The sequence below is a fragment of the Amyelois transitella genome, chromosome 21 (assembly GCF_032362555.1).
Source record: "Amyelois transitella isolate CPQ chromosome 21, ilAmyTran1.1, whole genome shotgun sequence".
Classification (NCBI taxonomy): domain Eukaryota; kingdom Metazoa; phylum Arthropoda; class Insecta; order Lepidoptera; family Pyralidae; genus Amyelois; species Amyelois transitella.
The window spans coordinates 6351383-6372883 of NC_083524.1; the positions used below are offsets into that span (position 1 = coordinate 6351383).

Here is a 21501-nt window from a genome sequence, read left to right on the forward strand (position 1 = left end):
TAATACTATTACTCTTTTTGAAATAAGTTTTTTTTACTCTTATCGTCTTGCAAACAGATTGGAACGTACGTGAAACGCACACTATGGCAACTAAATTAATATCTAGCCATTTTTACGATTAGGTATTTATATAAGTTTATTGTGCAGTTAAGAGTATAAACAAAAGGTTATTCTTAATACTTATAAACTATCTACTAGTTAACCTTTTATTTTCGTTGTATTAAACCATATACAAATCTAAACATTCGTATTTACATTAAAATAATTTTAAGGCTATATTCACACTAACCTGCGCTCGCGCTTGCTCTCCAACAAGTATGACATCTCTAGTAGCGTCGTGTAGCGGTATGTCTGATATGAACAGACCTCTCCCAGTAAGTCCCTCTAAGCCATCCAGGAAAGGAGATCCCACGAAGAGAAGGGAGTCACTTTCAGGGCAGAACACCATTTGGCCCTTGATCTCCAAACCCTATGAAGAAAACATGTTGTAAATTTTATGTATTATTGACCTGGAAGAAACAATTTGCAAATAATTAGTAAGTTACCCACTTATAAATATAGTGTCGTTGAGATTCTTTGGAGCTAGCTCAATCTGTGTAATATGTACGGAATATATTTTAATTTTTAATTTAATTTATAAAGTGAAGTTGCAACTAGTTGCAACGTTTTATAAACGTTTTTTTTATAATAAAAATCGTCAGTCAAGTGCGGGTCGAACTCACGAACCAAATTCTCTTGTAGGAATTATTAGGATAATTTGAATGAAATTGTGTGAGACATAGGTATCTCACACAGTTTTATTCAAATCAACTTTTGTTTTTATTTAATTCTCTATAGGTACTAAATTTTTCTTAATTTTTAATGTACAATTTAAAAGTTAGTGGCGGGTTCAGACTTTTTACTACTCTAATTTCAAAAATTGTTTTCACCAAGTCCTGTCCACTATCGCATTTAACACGTACCAATCAACATGACATTTTAAGAATCCAGATGAAAACGAATTCAATAAAAAAAGAAATTAGTTCCATAAAAAAATTAAATGACTAGAAAATGTGGTCTTTCAAGGTGGAAAAACTTAAAATATTGTTGGATCTGTGCAAGATCCGCCATGTTTCCAGGTCACCCCACTTATTTACAGAGTAAACAACAACACTTTTAGGTCGAGATGGCTGAAAGAGTGTGAATCACGTATGGTATGTTGTTTTTTTTTAGTTTTTTTTTATTCAAATTCGAATTCAAAATTTTAATTGATTATGGGACATTTCAATTTCGCTTTTTGTCAATATTGATTGACGTCAAATAAATAACTTGAAACGAAGTTAACTTTTTACTACCTGCGGTAACAAACTGCACTGCAGCATTTTCTTCAATAACGTCAATTATCCAAACTTAGAAAAGAAATGTGGACGAGAGAATACATTGTTGTAATAATTTATTTTTAATTTCTAAGTATTTTTATTACAAGGAGTGGAATAAAAACTAGCCTTTATATGACTACATTGCGCTTTGGAAGGTACCTAGTAACTTTAATTGTAAGTTGTACATTATTGACATAATGTACTTACAATTAAAGTACAGTTAAGTAAGTAAATCACAGGATCACAATAGAATTACGGTAATCGGTTTCAGTCACGTTTACGTTATGTATGAGATACTGTGAGATAACAAATCGACTTTCGACTTATGTAAATGTTCTCAAAAGTAAGGACGCGTCCATATAGAATAAATAAATGTAATTTTGTTCATCTAAATCTATAGGAGAGGAATCTGACTTCATTCAACATAGGGTTGGATATTTGTGGCATGAAGATTTCTCGATCGATCTAAGGTGTGAATGCACCTTAACATGATATTCCAAATTTGCTCGAGTATAAAATTCGCTTCTCTTAACCAAATTCATTTCAGAGTTACAAGTATTTCAAACTTTGCGCGAATGCAAAGTGGTTTGTTAAAAAATGCAAATTGGTTGGTTAAAAAAAGACCATTTGCTTAAATGACAGTTTCAAATTGGCTATGTTAACTTTTATCAAACTTTTATTATTTCTATCTCACTCAATTCAAGGAGTAAGGTTCGCCTTATTTATAAAAATAAGAATATATATTTTTACTTATTTATAAAAAATAAAAGAATGTTTATAAAGAGAACCTTAATTATTAAATTGAGCAGTTGTTGTGTTTATAAGTTGATGAGTAAATATTTACCGGTAATAGAATTCACTACGCATACATTTTTTTTAAATCAGTATATTTATAAATCACTGAAAAGGATCAAACGTGTTCAAACATAGTTTGACTTTCGCAAAAATTATGTTTATTAGAAAAACTTAACTTAGCCAATCGGATAGCCTTGTTAAATTTTATCTCTTGGGACCTCGATAATGAAATATTTCCCACTGAGGTTGGTAACGCAATTAATTTTGTCAAAATTGTAATGAACTAGAAATTGTGTTTAAAAAATTAATTCATCGCACCATTCTATTAAATTAAGAAAGTAAAGTTCTATTTTTGAACAAAATAATTAGCTGTATGAAAATAAAGTTACATACATATATATACATATACATACAGCCAAGTTTATAACCTTAGCGGGGTAGACAGCGCCAACAGTCCCGGTAATACTGATACGTTCAGCTGTATGGCTTAATGATAGAATTGTGATTTGAACAGTGACAGGTTGCTAGCCCAAGCCAAATAAAGTTGTTTATATTAAGGGGATTGTACTACGAGTTTAACAAACCCCTTGGAATTCCTCGTCGCAAACTTATTTTTATTATTATGAAAGACAAGATGAAATCCTTGCTACATAACAAGATGGAACCAAGAGAATTTGAAATAATATAGTGCTCATAACATACTGTGTTTGTGAATCACAAAGCAAAGCAAACAGGGTCGACGGTCGTTCACTGCTTTGTGATATTGTCAAAAGATGCGGAAAAACTTTTTGCTGACGTCCTAAAATAAATTCCTAGGATGAAATTGGAAGAAATGTTTTTCTTCTTGTTAGTTGATATCTCTGATTTTGGTGACATAGTGGTTTTAGCTCTTGCATCGCACTTTTTCAAGCTTTTCGAGAAAACATATTTCATTTTAATTATTTACTAGTTGCTATTTTCAGCTATGCGTTGATAGACAAAAAACTGACAGGACACCATATGAATTGAAATAATTATCATCACGTGCTGGGACCGACACGCCTTTATACACTGCCTATCAATATCACATACATACATACATATAGTCACGTCTATATCCCTTGTGGGGTAGACAGAGCCAACAGTCTTGAAAAGACTGATCGGCCACGTTCAGCTATTTGGCTCAATGATAGAATTAAGATTCTAATAGTGAGAGGTTGCTAGCACATCGCCTAAAAACGAATCCCAAGTTTGTAAGCCTATCCCTTAGTCGCCTTTTACGACATCCATGGAAAGATGGAGTGATCCCATTCTTTTTTGTATTGACGCCGGGAACCACACGGCAAGAAGTTACTCAATAATATCAAAACAAATCACGCCTGATACGCAATGCCTTTAACCCTTCAAAGGGAGATTGGAAATTGATATGATTATCCCAACCCGGCCATCAAAGTGTTTGATGATGTCGTAAAAGAGAATGAATTATTTGAGTCTATAGGTTTATGGAAATATACGAGGTGATTAATACGGGAATCAGATCTGGGATGGGTGAATTTTAAAGCAATTTTGAGTTATATAAATTGGATCTTCCCAAGACGAAATATCCAAAGCAAGGCTTCAAGCCTAATAGTAAAATTATTTCTTTAATTTGCTGACAGAATCAAAATAAAAATAAAATCCTTGCAAAAATTAATGTGAACTTTTAAAAATTTCGTTTGAAATTGACGAAGTACATATGTTAAATGTTAATGCAGTTTATTTTTTAAGTGGCATAAAATTTGTTACTAACTTTTGCTCATCAGTTTCTTATGAGCAAACCTTTTTCCATCACATATTGTGATGCTTGAAAAGAAATTTAACTTTACATTCATAAATGAAATTCAAAGAATTTTAGATTCCGAACCACACACAGTAACGTTTATTTACAAATGTAACGTTTCTAAGAAAAGTATTCCTACAATCCACGGAGATTTCGCTTCACAAATCCATCGGCAAACCTTTTCGGCCGGCCAGCTCAATTCCTTGGCCAAACATAGTTAAGAACAGACAAACAGACGGTTCGTCTATTTACATTCGTCTAACAAATCCACTGTAACAAGCTCATTTCGATTCGGCTTCATTTTCTAGGGGTACACCGCCTCTTACATTGATTTCATTCGCCGACGATTTGACAAGGCACTAAACACACAGACATGTTTACAAAGTAAATACAATAGGTTGGTTTATTTTCATTTGAAAGTTATGTAATATAAATCTAAATATTTTTTAAAGAGAATACTGACTGACTAACTAACATATCAACACATAGCTCAAAGCTTTGGGTCTAGATTCGAAATTTGCCATGAAGGTTTTGTGTTCTTTGTGGTCTAGGGGTGCACTAAGAGAGAATTTCCCGAATTTCGCACGGATTTTTTTTTTTTAATTTGAATTATGCCGCTTGCTTTAGAGAATACATACATACACACATACATATATCCCTCTCAGAGTAGACAGAGCTGATAGTCTTAAAAAACTGAAAAGCCACGTTCAGCTTTTTAACTTGATGATACAATTGAGATTCAAATAGTGACAAGTTGCTAACCCATCGCCTAAAAGAAGAATCCCAAGTTTATAAGCCTTTCCCTTAGTCACCTTTTATGACATCCGTTTGAAAGAGAAGAAGTGATCCTTTTTTATTGGTGCCGGGGATCACACGGCACTTTTATTTGCAAAGAATTTAATGGATTAATCTGAACTTCAGCTTACACGGTCCTATTTTACATGTAACTTCATAGTTATTTCGCATTTTCTGAAAAATACTATATTAGATATCTTAAATTGTTATGATCATGTGAGATTATTCTTAAATCTTTATGAAAAGAACATTATTAACTCAATAATAAAGAAAAACATATAGTACAATTAAAGTATATTTCCTCTAAACAAACCTAAGATACCTTTAAGTGTAGCTAATTCCTTTATCCACCAAGGTGTTTCGCACATCCAAAGGCGGGTTCTTTACTTAGTAACTCCTAACTAAGTTAACTTTCTAAGTATTCTCTGGTTATTTGTATAACTTCGTTGTATCCGTAGGCAGAGTACTTACACGAGGCTGACCTTTACGCTCACAGATTTAAATGTCAAATCTTTTGAGATGATTCAAAGAAAATAATACAAAAAGTTTGCAGGAAAAAAAGAAAATTAGAATTCAAGAGTCATATAATGAGAATTTCATTATCATTTTGAGGAAATGGAATAATGACTAATCTACATTAATGCCACAGAATTATCTGGTTGGGTTTTTGTCAACAATCGCTTGGGTCAACAGTTTTTCCTTGTGAAAGAAGAATCCCAAATTTATACACTTAGTCGCTTTTTTTGACATCCATGGGTAAGAGATGAAGTGGAAAGAGTACTATTCTCAAGTGCTGGGAACCACACGACAACAAATATAGTTATTAATATATATAAGTTCGCTCGCTATTTTTATTTAGATATAACTTAATGTTACTTTTGTATTATCTCGCCAATTAAACTTTGAATAATATACATACATACATAGATAGGGTCACGTCTATATCCCTTGTGGGGTAGACAGAGCCAACAGTCTTGAAAAGACTGATAGGCCACGCTGAGCTATTTGGTTTAATGATAGAATTGAGATTCAAACAGTGGCAGGTTGCTAGCCCATCGCCTAAAAAATAAATATATATATAATATCAGAGTAATATAAATATACCTTTAAAAATAAATCTATCTAGCCATAGTATCCTTATGTCTATACATTTCCTTCCTTTAAAAGTGGCCGTGGAGTGGCATACCTTTGTGGCCACTTTGTAATGTTAACATAGCTCTATTATGGACGCTTCTGTTGAGAACACTATTATATTTCCCCGGATAATATATTTTAAGCTGAATTACATCGTAGTGAATAAAGGTAGGAACTTCAAAATTGTAGGGTCTATTTATTTTAAGCACCTTTACTCTTTGAACTTGCTTTGGGTTGGTGACTTCATATAAATTTACATATATATGTACATCTATATTAGCGGCCTCTGTGGCGCAGCAGTAGTACGCTTGTCTGTGACATCGGAGGTCCCGGGTTCGAATCTCGGCCAGGGCATGATGAGAAAATAACTTTTTCTGATTGACCTGGGCCTTGGATATTTATACTATATAAGTATTTACTATAAAATATAGTATCGTTGAGTCAGTATCTCGTAACACAAGTCTCGAACTTACTTCGAGGCTAACTCAATCTGTGTAATTTGTCCCGTAAAAAAATATTATGACGTATAGGTATATTTGTTCTGTCTACACCTTACGGTGTAGACAGAGTCACCAACCTTTTAATTTTCTTACCATTAAAAATTCACGTTACATGTTATAACAAAATTCACAGACATACATTCTGTCAGAAAAGTATCGGGAATGGATTATTTATTTATGGTTCCAAATTCAAATTTTTGTTTTTTTTGTTGTTGTTAGATTGGCACAACTGTTTTCCATTTTGGCGCGGAGTTTGAGTTGCATCTGTTGTTTACATTAAATACAGTGCTATTTTTAGTTATATCATATCTAGTGTGTATTGCTAATTTCATAATGGATAAAAACATCGAACAAAGAGTTTGTCTTAAATTTTGCATTGCCAATGGAATATCGTGTTCGGAGTCACTGAAAATGTTACAGAAGGCTTACGGAGAATCGACTTTATCAAAAACTCGTGCTTATGAGTGGTACAAAGCGTTCAAAAGCGGTCGAGATGTGATGGAAGATTTGCCTCGCTCTGGTAGGCCATCAACGTCTGCAACTGAAGTTAACATCGCAAAAGTGAAGGAAATAGTGACTGAAAATCCTCATTCAACTTTGAGAGAGATAGCCAACGAACTTTCTGTATCTCACGAGTCGATCCGTACCATTTTAACTAATAATTTGGGTATGAAACATGTTGCCGCTCGGCTAGTCCCAAAAGACCTGAATTTTTTTCAAAAACTCAATCGCATGAGAGTCGCTGAGGACATGCTAGAACGAGTCAATTCCGACCCAACATTCATGAAACGCATTGTTACTGGTGACGAGACGTGGGTTTACGAGTTTGACATGCAAACTAGTCAACAAGCTTCGGAGTGGCGCCTTCCAACTGAACCGAAACTGAAAAAACCACGCCAAAGTCGTTCAAAAGTCAAAGTCATGTTGACTGTTTTCTTTGACTATCGCGGTGTTGTGCACTCGGAATTCTTGCCGGAAGGTCAAACGGTAAATAAAGAATATTATTTGAGTGTTATGCGGCGTTTAAGAGAGCAAATCCGACTAAAAAGGCCAGATTTGTGGAAAGAAAATTCTTGGATTTTGCACCATGATAATGCACCTTCGCACAAGGCCATCATTGTGAACGAATTTTTAACCAAACACTCAACAAATACCATCGAGCAACCACCATATTCACCAGATATGGCTCCAGCCGACTTTTTTCTTTTTCCTAAACTCAAATTACCACTTCGTGGCACCCGTTTTCAATCGGTAGAAGACATAAAAGAGAATTCGCGGCGAGAACTGACCTCAATTCCGGAAACAGCGTTTAAAAATTGTTTTGATGATTGGATTATTCGTTGGCGTAAGTGTATCGTTTCTAAAGGAGCATATTTTGAAGGTGATAAAATAAATTTGGATAAATAACAAACAGTTTGTGTATTATTGTTCTTTTCCTGTTACTTTCTTGACAGAGTAGTACACATGTCTACATACCTTACGAAAAAGACAGAGCTAAAATACACCACATTCATCTAGAAACATAATGATATAAGTAAAATGAAACAGTAACAGGTTGCTAAATCTAATTTATTTTACGTGTTTTCTATAAAAGAACGTTTTTAAAATAATTTCTTTATTTCGTCAAAGTATTACTCTTGTGAATTATTCATTCATTTTGCACGAATAAACATTCATACTTTATTAACTAAACTCCATATTACTAAGTAAACCGATACCGAATTCACTGAAACGGTTTAACTTCTTCAAAGTCGATTCGATTTGAAATTCCGATTCGAACCGAGTCGATAAATATAAATCTATTAGATTATTCCCGTCGTAACTCCCACGCTTGGTAAATATTGCGATTCAAGTAAATCCTTGGTATAAAAATATCAAATGTGTTTGAAAAATTAAAAAAAATATTTCGCTTTACTCGTTTTATTCTCTTTTCAAATTTTCCTTGCATCTTTATACAGACGTTTTGAAATGGTTTATAAATTTCGTACAAACATACTCTACGGCCAAGGGATAGCCAGATACTAATTTTTTTCCTTTGCCACGGTCCCTGCATACTTTTTTAATTTCATCCACATTCATCTCTTCATGCAAGATTGTGGGTTTACGGTACTCTTGACTTGACCTCGTGCAAGGTTTAGATTAGAGTTTATTTAATTGTCATAAATGACGAGAAGGTCTGAAGATGTTAGCATAGTCTTTGTTTCGCATGTGTTCTTCTCCCTGACCAGTTACACAATCCTCTTTCAGAAGAGGAGCCTCCACAGCTTTTGCAGGAGAACCTAACCCATAATTGACCAGTTGTTTAATTAATATCAGTAGTATTAAACAATGGTTTAATTTGAGTTCTAATTATCAAAATTCATTCATCATTATTTCATACAACTGACCGTGCCCTTTTAGTCTTTGTGAGACCGTCGGCTCTGTCTACACCGTACGATACAATTGAGACGTGATTATACGTATGTATGTAAATTCATTCAATCTAATGCGAAGAGGCAAAAACATAACTTACCTCAGCCGCGGACGCCGATCCAGGTATTTTCAAGCAGAACATAAAAGGAGTGTTCACTCTCTTCAATATCTCGCGGAAGTCCAGAAGAACGCCCCGTGGTCTTTTCAGCCTGAAGTACGTATTGAGGGAGGAGCCGTGGGTGGCCAGGTAGTTGCCGAAGAGACGCATGAATCCTGCACCTGATGGTAAAAAGGGCAATATAAACAACGTGCCTCAAAAAATTCTTAAGGGATGGGACATAGTATCATCCATTTAATACTAAATGCAAAAAAAAAAGATTGATCGATGGATGAAGATCGATTGATGAAGAATGATCATTGATTTGATAAGTCTTTAAAAAAAATTAGTAATTTATTTATAGCCATGACATAAAAAAGCAATATGAAGTAACAGATTTTCGCATTAACGTAATATAAGTCTAAGCGTGATAATGAAGGTCTCAGCTATCTTTTGATAAAGTAATTAAAAATATAAATTTTAGAAATACAAATCCTGCTTATAATTTTGTTCATAACTAAACGTAGGAATGTCCCTTTATTCCCGATGTCCCTCACTATCTGTCCACCACTGAACATCGAGAAGAGGGACAACGCTACTGAAATCTTCCTATTGGAGACCCTTAGAAGAAATGAGTTGCTTTGCCCCTCAGTGGTGTACATCGAAACCAATAAAGTTCTGGTGTCCCCACTATTTCATGTACGTTCATACGAGTAAATACTTGCATTTATGAAAACAGGACTTTTTCATGCAAGTTTTACAACATCGACGTCAACCAATGTAGTGAAACCAAATGATTTGACAATTATTAAGCGATATGAAGTGTCCTATAATAATGAATAAAAATTTTGAATTTTAATTTGATAATATGAACGTCAACTTATGTGGGACATCGGGAATAAAGGGGAATGTCGGCTCTAGCCACGCCTGGTCGCATAGTTTGTTATTATAAAAAACTAGCTTTCCGCCCGCGGCTTCGCCCACGTGTAATTCGGTTATATATAGCGTTTTTTAATGATCTCGACAGGGCTTTTTCTTCCACAGGCTGAAATCTTGTTACAACTGGAATTAAATATAGCCTGTGTTACTCAGGGATGATGTAGCTTTCTGACAACTCGTGATAGTTAATAGAAAATAAAATTCGGGTGTTTTATTTATGCATACCGATTACGCCGAGATTTATGGACCGATTTACGTGATTCTTTTTTTGTTCGGTAGAGTATACTTTCAAGTTGGTCCCGTTGTTACCTAGTCAGGATCGGATGATGGTATTCCAGGGAAATCAAGGGCAAACCTCAAATTTACAGGCAATTACGTTTTTGACAATTTCATAGATCTGTTTAAGTATTTGCGTCTGATAGTCATCATCCCATGTGAATGAGCTGATGATGGAAGGTACAACTCCTCAACGGTTAGGAGTTGAAAGAAAATTCTTACGAAGTTATACGTACATGTGAGGCTATTAGGTTGACCTGATAATAAAAAGTAAATCTCATTAACGTTAAGAATTTAGGTGAAAATGGATGCGGACAAATTTCGTCTCTTCACTTGTTTCCTTTTAGCTGTTTGTATGGGTAGTGTTAACACAAAATAGGGATTTAAAGGCGTGATGTTATTAATGTTATGCATGTATGTACATAATTATGTATGTTATTATGTATGTTAAAGAGACGACTGAAAGTTGTCATACAAAGTCTTTTTTTTAAGGATGGGAAATCATCAAATGACCTCTCCCGCTCTGGGTGGAACGGAAGGGAGTGTCAGACTTTTACTGACTAAAACCCACCTCGTTCCTTCAGTTGCCCTTTGCGTTCCGGGGCCACGGTATCTCGTTAGAACTTTCCCGCAGCCCCGGCTCAGTTTATCCCGTTTCCCCCCCTTGGGGGTTGACATTTCAAAAATCCCTTCATAGTGCTCACTTATGTTACTAAAGGAACTTCTGTTCAAAATCTCAGACTCCTATACCGAGCGGTTTCGGCTGTGCGTTAATAAATCAGTCACCCAATCGCACCCCCTAAATCACGATTGGAGGGTAGTTTGAAAAAACTTATAATGTCAAACATATTTACTTGCCTATGTACGTGTTCATGCCAAGTTTCAAGTTTATAAACCCAAGGAATAAGATTTTTGATAGAAACGTTTTTACCCCTTTTCCCCCCCTTGGGGGTTGAATTTCCAAAAATCCTTTCTTAGTGCTCCCCTACATATCCCAAGGAACCTACATTCCAAATTTCAGCTGTCTACGACCAGTAGTTTCGACTGTGCGTTGTCTGTCAGTCAGTCACTCAGTAACGGAAGAGTTTTATATATAGATTAAAATCTCTTAAGAATATTCTTTATGAAAATGGATTCTAATTACACAAGGGATTTTTCCCGGATAATTAAAGAGCGTCTAATTAAGTCATTAAAAGTACAACAGACTTTGAGAAAATAATTTTCAGACGCTCTACAAAAATGAGGTTGCTTAGCATTTTTTAATTAAATTGCGTTCGTTGAGATTTTTTAAATTTTAGATTAAGAGCCTCCTTTATGACCGAGAGTCAAAAGTGGGTTAATGTTCACAGAAAGTTACTCATCTGAATCTCAATTGTATTACAAGGCATTCATTCCTCGATATATTTTCGAAACTGTAAACTCAGTCTTCCCCGTAAGAGACAACGAAATAAATGTTCCTTTAAAAACTCAGAAATTTTCTTCCGAATTGTCATTGAAGGGATCTTGGGCCAAAAAAGTGAAGCCCGGTAATGACGCCGTACATTATCGTAAATTTCGACCCCCACTCCGCAGACATTTCTACGCGGGATTGGTCGTGTAATGATCTCCATTTTTTTTAAATTACCCTAAGTTTCGGTACAATTTTTAAGAAAAAAATCCAGGTTTTAAACTTTATGTAAGTAAAAAGTTCTGTATAATTTTTATGCGTTTTTATTAATGATTTATCTTCATAAAACATTAAATCTTTCCCATGGATGTCGTAAAAGGCGACTAAGGGATCAGCTTATATATTTGAATTATTTAAGTTACTGTGACGACAAGCTTGTATAGAAAAATGAATGTAGATTATTCGAGTATAAAGTAAAAGAAACACGTAAGGATAATGGTAAACGGAAAGATGTAGTATCTGCCTACCCCTACAAGAATATTACTACTATTATTTTTAATAGATAACCTAAAAAAAAATATATGCCTTGTGAAAAAACTGACAGTTAACTTTTTGATGAAACCTATATCAACTTTAATTATTTGACGAAGCCTGATGTACGAGTAACAATCGTGTTGATAAACAAAGAACAAAAAAACATAACATGTTATTTATTTATAGTCTACTTTCAAAGAATTCATCTATTGTGTAACCCAGTCTAGGGCGCGGTGAACGGACAGAAAAATATAGAATTCCATTCGGAGCGGCACTCCACATTTTATTGTGTGTAGGTGAATGTGTATTGAACGGCTTGAAACGGTTCAGGTTTTGTAAGTTACATTTTGTTAGTTATTGTTAAACAATCCTCTGTTAGTTATTGTTAAACAATCCTATTTTTAAATTAAACACTCAGAAATTTCAGATAGATAGTCAACTGAACGTGGCGTTCAAATCTTTTTGCGATTATAAAAAACTAGAGGCCGCCCGCGACTTCGTCCGCGTGGAATCATTCCCGCGGAAACTCCGGGATCAAAAGTAACCTATATGTTATTCTGGGTCTTCAGCTACCTACATACCAAATTTCATTATAATCGGTTCAGTAGTTTTTGCGTGAAAGAGTAATAAACATCCATACTGACATACTCATAAACTTTCGCATTTATAATATTAGTATAGATCTTGCACATTATGTATATGTCACGTTAGGAGTTCGACAAACTCGAGGTTACTTTTATATGAATGGCTCGTGAGATTCACAAAATGGCAGTTTTATGAGAATTTCCCTTTATTGACTTTTACTTTTTGCCGCCAGACCATAACAAAAGTTTTCAATCGTATACACATTAAAACACCTGTATATTTACTTCAAATTTATCAAAAATTCTAGCGAAAATAATTAAATAACCATATTAAAATCCTTTGAAATTGTAACAAAACCCGAATTTCTCTTTGTCTTTGTTGTCAAACTTTGTACTTTGGGCAACACGAACGATACTCCATCATTTTGCCCGTCTCCGAGAAATTTACAGCAAAAACTGTTTGTCATTATTATCTTGAAAAAACTTGGCGATAAAATATGAGGAAAAATATGATTGGGCACAAAATATTATTTTATTTTATATCTAGTAAAATGTACTTTGAGGAATTTCGACAAATTATTAATAATTACCTATATGAAAGTGACAACTTTGATTGATTGATTGATTGACTCACGACTGTCTGACGTTACTCCTGAAAGTCTATTGTAACCCTGTTTTTTTTTTTTAATGAAAATCCATCAATAAAAATCCATAAATGACACAAAGTTAACAAATCACCATGAAATTGTGGAACTTACCCAACTGTACCAGTTCTAGTCGTTTATCCGTCACAAAATGCCAGGGAAATGCTTTACAGAAACTTGCAACACCGATCTTCAGATCTGACACGTTGCTGGATGACGCTATGGTGCCCGATTCCACTGGAGATAGACAGTTGTCTTCTTTGGAGTTCTGCCGTAATGGGATGGAGTTTATTTCGTACCTGTAAAAAATGAGAGTTAGTATCATTCGTTCGTTTTTATAGTCATGTAATACAAGACTATATAAACGAAAACTTAATTATGTACTTATGACATTACTATTACAATAGATTTTTATGATGAAGATTCTATTTTTGCAGACTATTGTTTACATAACACTTCAAAATTTTATGTCTAAAAAAATTGTTGTGACAAAATAACAGTACTTTTATTCACCAATAAAAACTCTAAGAAAGATAAACCAAGTTAGGTTCCTAAAAATTTTTGTAACTATATTTAGAACAGTTGTAACTATCGTAATTTGTACAATTCTAGGCACCACAAGTTCTACAATAAAATATAAACATTAAATCTTCGTATAAATCTCAGAAGAAAAATAACTTTTGGCGTAAACAACAAAATATTTTGTACCTGGAGCCGTTTTGTCCAAATCTTTACGACTCACCATAAAAATAGACGATTCCGAATGTCTGGCTTGTTTTATGTGTTATCTTATGAGATTTTGCTAGCGTTTCATAGACATAGATTTATTTATTATCTTTCAAATCTCTTTCACACAAACATTCAGATATAGAAAAAGATAAAGCCTATTTATTTTACATACCTACATTTATATTCTATGCTTAAAATTTAAGACAACTTTACAAGAAGAACCTTCCTGGTTCTTTACGTTCAAAAAACTTGGTTATTTACCTGCCTACCTATATCAACATATACTAGGGTTTTGTATTATTAATTTTGACCTTTAGTCGCTTTCTGTGTGAAGTGGTTCTATTTGATTCTACCGGAAGTTATAAATTCGGCCTCGTTTCAAATTGTTATTAAATTCTAATTGGCTGAAATTCGATTCAAGCTTAAACAAAACATTACTGTTTCTAAACAAATTTCGCAAATATACATTTGTTGAAACAACGACCTCTTAAAACAAATTATCCTTTATTTCAGTGAACGAATGCTTTTAGAATTGAGAAATATACTTACAGTTAATGATACAATTTATATTGAGTGTTATTGCATCGTCTCAGTCTTCTAAGTGATGTTACTTTTTCAAAGGCTTTTCAGAATTGTCAGTCGCTTCATATAAACATTTGCGATACTAAGTTAGGCAGTTAGTAAGTCTTATATAGTTTTTTCTAAACAAAAAACTTTAAATCGGTTTCAACTGTACTTTTTATCTCTCTTAAATTACAAGAAATGATAATTGTTATTTAGTTTTTGTTATTTTATTGTGAATCACAGATTTAGCAAACTTTGGGTTGACATTTTTAATATTGACTGTAACATTACCAAAATAGAACCACTCCAACTCCTATGTAGATGTATTGCATTTAAGTTTTTTAGTCTTAAATTATCAAATATATTTTCACTTTGTAAGGCGAAACTTACGCGAAGAAAAAATATATTATATGCATTTTTTATCTACTGCAGACTTTAATTAAATCCCCTCAAATCAATGATGCTCTTACGGTGAGGGAAAACATCGTGAGCAAACCTGTACATTCAGGCAACTGGATGTGTAACCATGATCGATTTAATACGTGTTAGGTTTCCCTGCAAAGGTAGCTAAAGTCAGATGAGAATAGCTTCGTGTAAAAATCCTGACTCACCCAATACAAGATTACGGCATACTCCGGGCTCCTCTCTAGAAAAGTGGGGATACCACCAGAACAAAAGTCAGGAGAAAGAAGGAAAAACATGGAACAGAAAATGCCCTTATTAGTTATTCTTACCTAAATCTCCTAGGATCGTTAGTATAACTCGTCAGTCTTATATTCGTCTGTGTGTCATACAGCATCATCGCTATTTTCTTGAGGCTGCCTACCAGGAGGTAGGCTACTGGCTCGCTCTCCGTAGTGAGGTGGAGCTCAATCTTGCCCTCTTGGGAGGTGGTGCATACGAAGGCCGCTTCATACTCCAGGGTATCGTCTCTGAGAGCGTCGTCCTGTTAAAATAATAATAATTTGAGGAAGGAAATACTAACGACAAAATAGAGTTACATCTGCCAATGGTAAATTCACAAGTGAATAAAAAATGTCAGTTATATAATTAACACAAACTAGTCGAGCTCAGATAGTGTTCAGATAAGTTTAAAGTAAAAAAGTATATCACCAGATATAGGTACAAATATTTTTAAATGGAATGAAACGTTTTAAATGGTGACGTTGGTAGGGCAACAACGTTTCATTCTTAAAAAAATGTACAGCCTTAAATCCTTTCAATATGCAGTACCACGGGAAAATCTAACACAAATGTCAGTTACAGCAACTTCTTCCAAATTCATCAATAATTAAAAACAACTTAATACCACTCGATTATAAAAGAAATTTTACCTGATCATGCAACACATCGTGGACACTGTCGAGGGTAGTCAGAAATTCAGTCAAATTAGTCCCTAAGCATTTGAACGCGCGCTCCAGTCGACAGTTGTGAGAGAAGGCCGTTAATATTAAATATTCTCCTAATTTCGCCATGAAGTCTGTCGTGTTTACACCTGCAACAAATTTAATCTGGTTAGTATGTGATAAATAGACATGGTGTTTGAGAAATTTTAAAATCGTGATGTAGTATTAGTTAATCCAATACCCACTCTTCAAGAAAGTATGGTTACAGAATTAAAAAATGATAATGGTAGTTAACCAAATGCAATCATGTGTAATTAATATAATGTCGAATAGACATTAAGTGCACCTATTCTAGAATATTTTAGATAAATAAATCCGATTCATTTAGTTGATATAGTTCTAACCATGTCGCCAAAGTCGAAGGGATAAATCTGAAATATTCTGGTTTAACGCCAATAAAGATGATGCGCAAGCCAATATACTAAGAATTGAGGAATTTGAAGACCAAGAATGTTGGTTTTGTCTATACCGCAAAGGATATGGACGGTGCTATATGTACGAATGGATCTGAAGATCAGACAAAATGAACAGAGAAATGTTGTAAAACAGAACATCAGATGATGACAGGGCGAATAAATATACAATTGATTTGAAAAGAAAAAATACCTTTCCCTATTACCTTATCCTCAGTTTCTGCATTATATCTTTAAACCCTTTTAAGCATAAAAAGTTAACTGCAAAAGATAAAATGAAACTTGAAAGAAAATCTAGTATCAAAATAATAAAACTCTCGCTTGTTCTACATCGAGTTGTCCGTAAATGAATTAACTTTTTCAAAGCTTTCCCCAAGTGTTAAAGCAATTTCCGTCGTATCAAATCGAAAGACCAACTTTATGACCGAGAACAAACAAATAATGAAATCGAAATCTCGCGAATTATTCGGATCGCTTTCATTTTCAATCAAAACGAGGATATTTTTAAATTTTCGGGCACGTTTGTTTTTTAATGTTATGTTTAATCAAAATAGCATTAATGTTCTGTTTTACTTTTATTGAGTTGAAATTATAACGATTTTTATGATTTTACCCGAAATATGTAGATTCTAATCCTACTGAAAACGAAGGCTGGTCTGGCCAGGAAAACAACACGTAACAGATAAAATAAAACGATTAAATATCGCGGAAAGAAAAATTGCGCTAGTTTCTTTTCTTTAGCTAGTTCCGCGCGCGGACTACAAATCACATCGCCTTCTAAATTTTAATGTGGCGCGAAGTGGGCGTCACCAAACATGTTTTCTCTTTAATAACAAAAGTACAATGAAAAATTAAAAAAATATATATATATATGTTGGTTTCTAGTAAATAAAGTTTAAATGGAATAAAAAAAAAAAACAAAAATGTAAATCTAGTAATACTCAAAAATGTTAACTTGTATTCACCTGAGGGTTCAGGTGTATACTAGTTCACAAAATATCCCAATATCAATAAAACGTCATCCGTCTAGCTAATAACAAACGGTTGGCTATGAACAGATTGACAGACAATCGATCACGTTACGGGACGTCCTCTTAAGAAACGAGCGAATTTTCGCACAAAATATCCCCAAAATAGAATTCGCACCTATTCCCTTTCTCGGTGATTGACTGCTCCATTTTGTAATGCTTTCGGCTCACAGTGGATTTAAAATGCTCCCTATTCATACGAGTCATAAAGAGGTTTAAGTTCATAGGATTTAATGTTCAATACTATGTATATATACTGGGTTTATAAAACAGTAAACTTAAACTCAAAGCAGGGTTGTCAAACGAACTTAAAAAAAAGGTTAAAAATGGTCTCAGAAAGACCCAGAAGGATGCAGGCTACGGATTATGCCGCTGAGTTGATAATACTGTGATGTTAGTACATACATATAATCACGTCTATATACCTAGCGGGGTGGACAGAGCCAACGGATAGGCTCGAATAGTGCAGACTAACGCCTAAAAGATGAATTCCAAGTTATAATAAGTAGTTTACCCATAGTTTTATACTTTTTGTTTGAACTCTTTGTTTAACTATAACTCTGCTTTTAAAGCCACCATTATTTCTCTTCAATTGTATTTTCTAAAGTATAAATTAATAATAAATCATACACCTATTCATCTGAGCTAGCATAATCATCTCAACTCATTCGCGTCGTGATGAAGATTCTCGTTAGTTGATTATGGTCTTACAAAGATTCAGTCCAGACTATTTTTAGCGTCTTTCCTATTCAGCCGTATCGCGTGTTTTGTCTGGAATGTTGCATTCCCAGGTTTTAAATTAGAAATTCCCTTGACATCATATTTTTAAATTTTGCGCTTTCTGTTATTCTCTTAAATTTCAATTAGTTTTACTGATTATTTTTTATCTTTTTGACAAAGCTTTCAGTTAATATCTGCAGTATTATTTTGACTTTACAATTTATTATGGACGTATTAAGTTAACATATATATTATTTTATCATAAAGCAACAGTCAAGACGTGAAACGTCTTTTATTATCGCCTATGAAAATAAAAATGACAACTTCCTTACAGATTTTTGTTTCTAAGATCACCTTTTTCATACATAACCGAATGAAAGAGACAGCTATATTAATCATATACGTAGGTAAGTATATAAATCACGAGATACAGTAATGGCACGTTAAGCATAGATAGGCATCGCTACATAGCCATCATTCATTTTGCCTTATGTATGTTTCTTAGTGAATATTTCATGTTTGATTCCCAAGACAAGATGATTGATGCGCAGCAGCGCCGTGAACTTGAACGAAAATGTACATAATAATTTCGTTCCGGGGTCCCTTAACCCAATAACTAACGTGATATATTGAAGCAATTTTTTTCTCATTATTTTTCGCATAAAATTTCATCGTTCTTCCTGTTCCCGGTACTAATAGAAAAAGAATACGACCACTCCGTCTCTTTCCCATGGATGTCGTAAAAGGCGACTAAGGGATAGGCTTATAAACTTGGGATTCTTTAAGGCGATTGACTAGCAACCTGTCACTATTTGAATCTCAATTTTATCATTAAGCCAAACAGCTATCCGTGTCCTAATGGTCTTTTCAAGACTGTTGGCTATGTCTACCCCGCAACGGATATAGACGTGATTATATGCATGTAATAAATATATTCAAGGTTATTTTTATACGTTAAAATTTTGTGTTTGTTAACGTTAGACGGCCTCTGTGGCGCAGCGGTAGTACACTTGTCTGTGACACCGGAGGTCCCGGGTTCGAATCCCGGCCAGGGCATGACGAGAAAATAACTTTCTCTGATTGGACTGGGTCTTGGATGTTTATCTATATAAGTATTTATTATAAAGTATAGTATCTTTGAGATAGTATCTCGTAACACAAGTCTCGAACTTACATCGAGGCTAACTCAATCTGTGTAATTTGTCCAAAAAAGAAACGTTACAGTTTCAAGAAGAATATTTACTACCGTTACCGACGGACAATGCACAGCCCAAATCGCTAGGTCTACAGACTTTAATTTTTGTACATAGGTTTCTTTTATAGTCTAGGATTGAACTTAGGGAGGATGTCCCGAAATACTATCGGAATGGGAATTAACGAGATTTTTCTCTATAGCGTACTATAGAGAAAAATCCCGCGGGACGGCGGGCATCGTCTGGTGAGTTCATTAAAGTTTGTTCCAAAAACTATATTACCCTACTTTCAAGATGGTAGATTTCATATCAAATATAATATATATTATTTCCTTTCACAAAATTTAAATTTGCCAAATTTAGTCCGGCGTAAATCGTTAAGTCGTTAATCAAAAGAGATGAAAGCGACCAATTTGGCTACACCAAATTAGTTACATAAAAAGACACTAAATTGAGGTGCAATTATAAAGCGGCCCAATGGTGTAAATGAAGTTAATATATCTCAAATGTTAACATAAACAAAATGGTAATTAATTTTAAATAGAAATCTCACTATTTAAAATTAATTACATCTAAATGTATAAATAATTACATATAAATAATTTAAAAAATAAATATTTGTTTTCTATATTACTTATTTAAAACGTGCTATAAAACTACGAGTAAAAAGTACGAGTATATTAATTTTTAAACTAGCTTCGTCCGCGTGGAATAGTTATTTTGGACATCATTGTAGCCGTTATTTTTTTCACATTTTCCATAATTTCTTCGCTCCTAATAGTTGCAGCGTGATGCTATATAGCCTAAAGCCTTCCTCGATAAATGGTCTATTCAACGCATTAGATTTTTTCAATCTACTAGTTCCTAAGATTAGTGCGTTCAAACAAACAAACTCTTCAGCTTTATAATATTATCTAGTATAAATTAAAATGGTAAAAATAAACATAGAAAAAAATACAACGCGGAACTCAGAGAAAAATGAAAATTTACAAAATTGTATTTATTGTTAACACTTACGTCATCGCGTGTACAATTGTAATCTGTCAGTGACGATGAAACTCATCAACATGCCAGCGAACAAAAGCGAGAAATTTATGAGTTGTTCCGTTAAACTGGGCTCGGGAGGCCGTTTGACGGACGTCTGACTGCGAAGTCACGAATTGCATAATATATAAGTAGGTATATTTAAATTTGTTTAGAGATTCTGTTGAATCATTAGATCCTGGCTGTTGCCCGTGACTTCGTATTCCATAAACAGAATTTCATTAAAAAATCTGATTCCTCCCGTATTGTCCCATTAGAAGTAATTTTCTTATAACTGGTATAAGAAGTTATTAAGTTGAACCGAGCCAAACACATGTCGGGAACCGCATTCGGATCGCAGCAATATTTTTCACGGAACGCGAGTACAAACATACAGACAGACAGAAATTCTTAAAATCACATTTTTTGTTTCTGTTGGTCTTTTATAGATCCCTCATATATATTTTTTGACAATTTATTTCTCAAACCTATGGATTATGGAGTTTAAAGACTCATTACATCATTTTAGAATGTACTCTCTCTGTCTCTCTCTCTCACGGACTCTCTCCCCCTCCCCCCTCTCTCTCTCTCTTTCCCTCTCTCTGACATTTGCGTTGCACCAAAAGCACCCTTCACCACTATACGTTTGGAACCGATATCCGCATAATATTTCTTAAATTCATGACTATTCTTTTTTTTCAAATTTAAAAAAGCATGTTACATTAAATTTTTAATTATACCTATTTATTTATACCTAGTCATTTGGCAAATGAAAAATACATCAATTATTTCATTTTTCATTAAATTTTAAATCATACTTGTGTCGAAATTATTGTTTTCTTATTTGATATGCTATAACAAAGATATTAAACATAAACGTACTTTAAGTTGACCAGATCAATCGAAATTGATTGCCCTGCCTTTATTAGTCATCTTTTACGACATCCATGGGGATGATAAAAACAATCACACAATACTTACTATCGGTGGCCCTCACGGCATCGTATATTTCTTGTAAATATACATAATTCTTAAACGTTTTCACATCATCTGGTAACCTCCGCCTGTGAACAAACAAAATTTAATTTAACTAATAATATTACGCACAGCCACACAGCTGAACGTGACCTTTCAGCTTTCTCGAGGCTGTTGGCCCTGTCTAACCCGTATAG

The 21501-nt window shown here is 34.0% G+C and overlaps 1 protein-coding gene across 1 annotated transcript in view; it reads right to left on the reverse strand.

Annotated features, from left to right (window-relative positions):
• The window catches only part of LOC106135572 (head-specific guanylate cyclase), an 82504-nt gene that overhangs the window by 11582 nt on the left and 49421 nt on the right, over positions 1-21501 (reverse strand). Inside the window, exons 4-9 of the mRNA XM_060950349.1 lie at positions 21311-21393; positions 15881-16041; positions 15281-15492; positions 13368-13552; positions 8893-9071; positions 290-469 (exon numbers count right to left, since the gene is read on the reverse strand). Of these exons, the coding sequence (XP_060806332.1) occupies positions 290-469; positions 8893-9071; positions 13368-13552; positions 15281-15492; positions 15881-16041; positions 21311-21393 (1000 nt within the window). The remainder of the gene's footprint in view (positions 1-289; positions 470-8892; positions 9072-13367; positions 13553-15280; positions 15493-15880; positions 16042-21310; positions 21394-21501) is intronic.